The sequence below is a fragment of the Ptychodera flava genome, chromosome 9, assembly GCF_041260155.1.
Source record: "Ptychodera flava strain L36383 chromosome 9, AS_Pfla_20210202, whole genome shotgun sequence".
In the NCBI taxonomy this organism is placed as follows: Eukaryota; Metazoa; Hemichordata; class Enteropneusta; family Ptychoderidae; genus Ptychodera; species Ptychodera flava.
Genome location: NC_091936.1, coordinates 12,958,369 through 12,965,928, shown reverse-complemented (window position 1 = coordinate 12,965,928; position 7,560 = coordinate 12,958,369). Strand labels below are relative to the sequence as shown.

General features: G+C 40.7%; 1 protein-coding gene across 1 annotated transcript; it reads left to right on the top strand.

The window, feature by feature from the left end:
• The first annotated feature begins 1,380 nt into the window (after positions 1 to 1,380).
• LOC139140922 (uncharacterized) lies at positions 1,381 to 2,061 on the top strand. The gene has a single exon (XM_070710413.1). It carries the CDS (start codon positions 1,381 to 1,383, stop codon positions 2,059 to 2,061), a length of 681 nt encoding a protein of 226 aa, XP_070566514.1.
• Positions 2,062 to 7,560: the final 5,499 nt, after the last annotated feature.

The window sequence follows — 7,560 nt, the reverse complement described above, 5'->3', positions numbered from 1 at the left end:
AAAAAGTGAAAAGAGATATCCAGTGCATAATTAGAGTTCCTCGCCTTGAAGTGGTGTGTCACGAGCAAGTTTCACGACTATTTGTATGGGACGAAGTTCAAAGTTGTTACTGACAACAACCCGCTGACTTACGTCCTTACCACAGCAAAGTTAGATGCTACGGGACACAGGTGGTTAGCTGCCCTGGCAGCGTATGATTTCACACTACAGTATAGAAGTGGCAGAGCCAACATCGACGCTGATGCACTGTCTCGCCGTCCAAATGCCGATATGCCAGATGACCAAGAATCACTAGATATGGAAGAAAAGATAAGACGACTGAGAGAACGCGTCCTAGGAGTTGATAAACAATCAGATGAAATTATGACCACAGAAGTGATAGGTGCCATTACCATGAGGCATGGTATCACAAGACCCGCTACAGCCAAGGTATGTCAGCATCGTGTTCTGTCCTGCATTTGTACCACCGAAATTGACAATAACCAGCACCAGAGTAAGATTGAATCACCTGCACTTGCTGAAACAGTAGCCATCTCAGCAGCTGCATTGCCGAAACCGTATTACCAGCTACAATACTATGGTGAAAATCCCCCTGGAACCCCTGTCTCCATGGTAGCAAAAGAGAAGGATTGGTTTGCCTTGCAAAGAAATGATGAAGTGTTGAATGAAGTGATAGGCTACATTGAAGACGAAAAGAAGAAAGTAGACTTGAAATCACTTCCTGATGAAGTCAAGATATTGCTCAGACAAAGAAACAGGCTGTTTCTATGGCATAGAGTATTATTCCGCAAGACTAGAGATAACCATGGAAGGGAGACTAATCAGCTGGTATTACCGACCAAGTATAGGGCACAAGCCATGGAAGCCTTGCATGATGACATGGGTCACATGGGAGTCGACCGAACTTTCGATCTCCTCAGAGCAAGATTCTACTGGCCAAGAATGAGAGCAGATGTGGAAAGAAAGTGCCAGACTTGTAGTAGGTGCGTACAGAGAAAACAGTTGCCACGCCACGCTGCTCCAATGATTAACATCTTCTCCAGCTGCCCAATGGAATTAGTCTGCATCGATTTCCTGACCATAGAACAGGACAGAAGTAACACACAGAATGTACTAGTGGTAACTGATCATTATACTAGATATGCTCAGGCGTACCCGACTAAAGATCAAGAAGCAAAGACGGTGGCGAAAGTTCTGTGGGAGAAGTTCTTTGTGCATTATGGACTACCAGCCCGTATCCATAGCGACCAGGGACGCAGCTTTGAGAACAGACTCATAAGAGAATTACTGAAAGTGGCCGGTATACGCAAGTCTTGAACTACCCCATATCACCCTCAGGGGGATCCGCAGCCAGAGAGATTTAACCGTACGCTGCTGAACATGCTAGGAACGTTAAACACCAAGGAAAAGCAGCACTGGAGTCAGCATATCAGTTTTCTGGTGCATGCGTACAATTGTACCAGGAATGATGCCACTCAGTTCTCACCGTATTACCTCATGTTTGGAAGAGAAGCCAGACTACCCATTGATCTTTGTTTTGGTGTTAGCCCAGATGAATACACCAAGCATGATTACTTGCAGTACGTCGAGGACCTGAAGAGCAGACTGAAAGGAGCATATGAATTAGCTGAGAATGAAGCAAAGAAGAAAGCACTCGCCAACAAGAGACGCTATGACAGCAAGGTGCGTGGTAGTGATCTGCTTGTGGGAGACAGAGTACTAATACGCAATGTTGGGTTGATAGGCAAACACAAACTGGCCGATCGCTGGAAAGCTGATGTGCATGTTGTTGAGAAGAGATTGGATGACAACTTGCCCGTGTATGTGGTAAAACCAGAAACTGGAGATGGGGTAGAACGGACACTACATAGGAACATGCTACTTCCTATTGGCTATTTGTCCGCCTCAGAACCAGAAGAGGTGAAATTGAAGAAAGAAGACCGGTTACCAGACAGTCCGCCAGACAACAGACTGATAAGAAAGAGGACACAGACACTGATTCAGATATGGAGGAATTGTTTGCCAACCGCCAATCCCCAAAGCATCACCCATAGTAACTGACGACAATGATATCAGCACTATAGAAACTGCAGCCGGCCCTACTGATACAACAGATGTGCCTGATGAAAGAGAAACACGCCAGAATGAAGTGGAAATTATGCCACAACCACCCAAAGAGGGACGACACAAACGACAGAGTGCTGGACGGCCTGCTGATTAATTGACCTATGACCGAATGGGGGGTACAAGCAAATTGCAAATTGCTAAGCCTGTTAAGTCCTACCACTCATGTAATACCTATACCAGGTACTGAGATGTTTCTTGTTTGCAAAGACGTGAATTATGATTAGAGTGACTGACTGTTAAAAACAATAACAGTGGGTTGCATTGACAATGACCTTTGCCTTTTTAAGTTTTAATGTTTTAACTTCGAGTTGCATTATATCAATTGTTTTTTTTAACTTTTAACTACTGGTTTTTTTTTATTGAGTTTTTATTTATTTATTTTTATTCTGTATATGTCCATGTATTTTACTCAATGCATGAAAATCCATCTATGGATGCATTAATTTGGAGAAATAAATTGCAAATTACAAAATTACAAAGTAACTTACACCCGGAGTGTGTAAGCATCTGAGGGGAATGTGTAACCCCGGTTACGATTGTAAGTCATGTGATTAGGTCTGCTGCATGTTGTTTGAGTGTGATGACACATGTGTGGAATTTCATTGATAGCGTCTTCGCCCACAATGCATTGCAATGCTCTACTGATTTTCACTGCGTGAAGACAGTACTTTGGTGTGGATGAACGTTTAGGAATTATTATCCGTTTTACTGCCAAGAAAAAATTCCAAGACAACGTGGTTGGTCTTTTACATGACTATGCTACAGGTATGTGTATTTGAACGCTTTGGTATTGAAAGCAATGAACTTTTAAAAGTCTCAGAGTATGAGACACACCCCTCAAGTTAAAACGTGGAAGGACCATGTGTTTCCCAATTACCGGTATATACCGTGGAAAAGTTTCTAAGTTGTTATTCTGTAGTTAGTTTGATTCTAGTAGTACTTTATGATAGTAGTGAAGTTTTATTTAACATGTTGAAATTTGGGTTTTCTGATTTTGAAGGAAATTTTCTGTGATTCTTAGTTCTTTGTTTCATGGGATTTTTGTACAGTGTATTTGCTATCATGTTGACTTAGTCTCATCCTGAATGAGATAGTGTAAACAGAAGGAAACGCTTACATAACTGCCATTGGTCTTTTACATGACTATGCTACAGAGGAGATCCAGTTAACGAATTACTGGTAGACTGCGTGTGTTCCTGTGTGTTCCTATTGTGTGGCCCGAGTAAAGAGCCAAGGAGTGCCTGGAATTTGTTCGAGTCTGTCATCAACTCGAGTATTGCTACCAGGGTGGAGTAACAAATCCCCAGGGAGGATCATCTGGAAGGACTCTCTGTGTGAGTAACGTAGTTTCCTATTGGATAGACTGTCATCGTCATAGCAACAGGACGGACATTGACCTACAACTCAAGGAGCAGCCATTGTACAACCATATGGACAGTAGCTAAGTGAGTAAACCCTAGACAACAGCCATTTTAGAATTATCTGGAACTTTATTATGGTGGATGAACTTTAGATTTTGCGCCTGGAAATTATTTTCCAGTAATACTGCTATTAGTTTTAATCATTGTAGACCAGTGTTTTTTTATTCTTTTATTATTATTATCATTAGTAGTAGAGATTTTAGTTGTAGTGAAATAAACCTCAATATAAACTGCAACGCAAATTGTACGATAATCATTCTTTCCTGGTTTGTTTATTGTGTGATATGAACCTTGGTCGGGTTTAATTATCTGGCTAAATTTAATTGTCAGTTTAATTACCCGGTTACACACATCGATTAAAACAACACCTTGTTTAATAAAGTTCTGCAGCTTGATCGTATTTCACTGTAATTGCTTTGAGCCATTGCACGCCCGGTCTGTGAAATCGCCGAAGTTTACCTGATATTTATCAGCGATTTGGGGACTCTAATATCGATACTAGACGATAGTAGAATGACCGGCCCTGTGCTTCGGTACGCCAGATCTGTGAAATCGCCGATATTTACTCGATGTTTATCGGCAATTTGGGAACTCTAATATCGATACAAGACGATACTAGATTCTGTCAAATCGCGGGTAAATAACCAATATATATATAGGAGATTACACCACCTTACAGTTCTGGTCAAGCCCCACTTCCAAGGACTGACTCTAACTTCGATACCGGACGAAACTAGATTCTGTCAAATCGCGGGTAAATATCCGATACATGAGATTTCTCCACCTTACAGTTTTGGTCAAACCCGACTTACAAGGACTGACTCTAGTTTCGATACTTGACGATATAGATTCTGTCAAATCGTGGGTAAATATCCGGTATATATCGGAGATTTCACCAAATTACAGGTTTTGCCAAACCCGACTTCAAAGGACTGACTCTAGCTTCGATACTAGACGATACTAGATTCTGTCAAATCGCGGGTAAATATCCGATATATATCGGAGATTTCACCACCTCACAGTTCTTGTCAAACCCGACTTCCAAGGACTGACTCTAGCTTCGATACTAGACAATACTAGATTCTGTCAAATCGCTGGTAAATATCCGATATATATATCGTAGATTTCACCACCTTACAGGTTTTCACAAATCCGACTTCCAAGGACTGACTCTAACTTCGAAACTAAGCGATACTAGATTCTGTCAAACGATCAACTCCATGACTCATTTAGCACTTTCCTTGTGTATTTTATCCACACACTCTACATTAGGCGCCATACATAAATTCTTGTTTGCTTTTCGCGTGCAGGTAGGATTTTCAATGGACGAAATCTGAAAAACAAACATAAATCGCCTGCTTGAAAATAAGGTGCGTTGTTCCGTTGTTCCCAATGACGCAGGCAGTGTTTCCGCTGCCTGCTCGCAAAATCGCAAATGCGAGAAAAAAGTAGCGTTTGCCGAGAAGTTTTAGGCAAAAATTAGCCAAACCTGCATTATGATGTCATCACTTAGTCTGTCCACACGCAGTCCTGCGTTCAACTTGAGACGTAATGCTTTATCTCTGTTCATTCCCGTCAGAAGATCGTATTTGTAACACATACAGTAATGAATAACATTGTGACGAAATAGCTCACAAATCAAAAGTACCCCATATATTTACCATGACTATTTGACTAAAATGTTACTGAGTTTTGGGTTGGACAACTTCGCACAATGTGCCTACAGATTACTCGGTGCACTGTGCAGTACAGTCTCGTCGTCAACACTGAAGGATTGTAGTGACGGTGAAACTAAGCAAAAACGGTAATAACCTTTGACCTCCCCTATACCTCTGCAGCTAAGCTATACCAATGGCTTATTCTGGCCTATGTGAGAGTCATGGGGAGCCGGGGGCTAGTGACTACTGAACAATGACCTACAGGGGATCAAACTGCAAATCAATATTTTGAGGATGAACTTGACATATGACCCTGGCATGTTTCTTCTCTACCACATTGATTATGCACATATGTAATTCCAGCCTTCAAACTAGAGCTAGAGTTCTGATTTTTGGTACACAAGGACATGTATCAGTGTTACGGTTTTTTAACAAAATGTCACATGACCAGCTCATCCTATACCTCATTGATTATGCACATATCTAATTCTGGGCAAGCCAATAGAGCTGGAGGTCTGATTTTTGGTATATAGTGATAACCATTGAAAACAATTTTTTTCACAAAATGTCACATGACCTTGATGACCCTTGACCCCAAATATACATATCTGTCCATAACTCAGTAACCACAAGGGCTACACCCTTCATATTTGGTATGATGGGAGACCTTATGGTACCATATGCCGTACCTCATTAAATATGCACATATCTAATTTTGGGCAAGCCAATAGAGCTAGAGGTCTGATTTTTGGTATATAGGGATAACTATGGGATACAATTTTTTTGACAAAATGTCACGTGACCTCGATGACCTTTGACCTCAATTATACATATCTGTCCATAACTCAGTAACCACAAGGGCTACACCCTTCATATTTGGTATGATGGGAGACCTTATGGTACCATAGGTCATGCCTCATTAAATATGCACATATCTAATTTTGAGCAAGCCAACAGAGCTAGAGGTCTGATTTTTGGTATATAGGGATAACTATAGGATACAATTTTTTTGACAAAATGTCACATGACCTCGATGACCTTTGACCTCAAATACACATATCTGTCCATAACTCAGTAACCACAAGGGCTACACCCTTCATATTTGGTACGATAGGAGACCTTATGGTACCATAGGTCATGCCTCATTAAATATGCACATATCTAATTTTGAGCAAGCCAACAGAGCAAGAGGTCTGATTTTTGGTATATAGGGATAACTATGGGATACAATTTTTTTGACAAAATGTCATGTGACCTCGATGACCTTTGACCTCAAATATACATATCTGTCCATAACTCAGTAACCACAAGGCTACACCCTTCATATTGGTATGATGGGAGACCTTTTGGTACCATATGTCATGCCTCATTAAATATGCACATATCTAATTTTGGACAAGCCAGCAGAGCTAGAGGTCTGATTTTTGGTATAGAGGGATAACTGTGGGATATAATTTTTTTGAGAAAATGTTACATGACCTCGATGACCTTTGACCTCAAATATACATACCAGAAGGGCTCTACACTTCATATTTGGTATGATGGGATACCTTATGGTACCATATGTCATGCCTCATTAAATATGCACATATCTAATTTTGGGCCAGCCAACAAAGCTAGAGGTCTGATTTTTGATATGTAGGTATAACTATGGGATTCAATTTTTTTGACAAAATGTCATGTGACCTCGATGACCTTTGACCTCAAATATACATATCTGTCCATAACTCAGTAACCACAAGGGCTACACCCTTCATATTTGGTATGATCTTAGACCTTATGATGCCACATGCAGTACCTCATAATTGTGCACATTTCTAATTTTGAGCTTGCAATAAACCTAGTGTTCTGATTTTTTGTTGACAGATGAAACATAAGGTACAAAAGTTTTGTTGCAAAAAAGACGTGTAACAGTGATGACCTTTGTCCTCTCTGATTACATTTGCCTTCTTTTTCCCACTGAAGATTGCCTTTGCCCCGGCATTGCTGCTTGCAGCTATATTTAGGGTTTCGACACCATGGGTGCGAAACCCTCTTGTAATCATTCTGTTTTTTATTAGGGTTTCGACACCATGGGTGCGAAACCCTCTTGTAATCGTTCTGTTTTATATTCTTCTCTTCTTCTTCTTCTTCTTCTTCTTCTTCTGTCGCACTTTTGCAACTACCACGCGAAAAACCGCTGCACCTACAGACTTCAATTTGCCAGTTAGGTAAATCTGCTCGAAAGAAATTTTTTGATCACATGACCATAATCTGGGGTCACGTGACCTTTCGGCCATTTTCAAAATAAACTTTAAAATTGACTTCATTTGCATAAAAAGTGATAAATCAAAATTCCGCTCAAGTCACTTTTT

Coding starts and splice junctions, on each gene's coding strand:
- LOC139140922 (XM_070710413.1), top strand. CDS start 1,381: ATGCTAGGAACGTTAAACACCAAGGAAAAGCAGCACTGGAGTCAGCAT.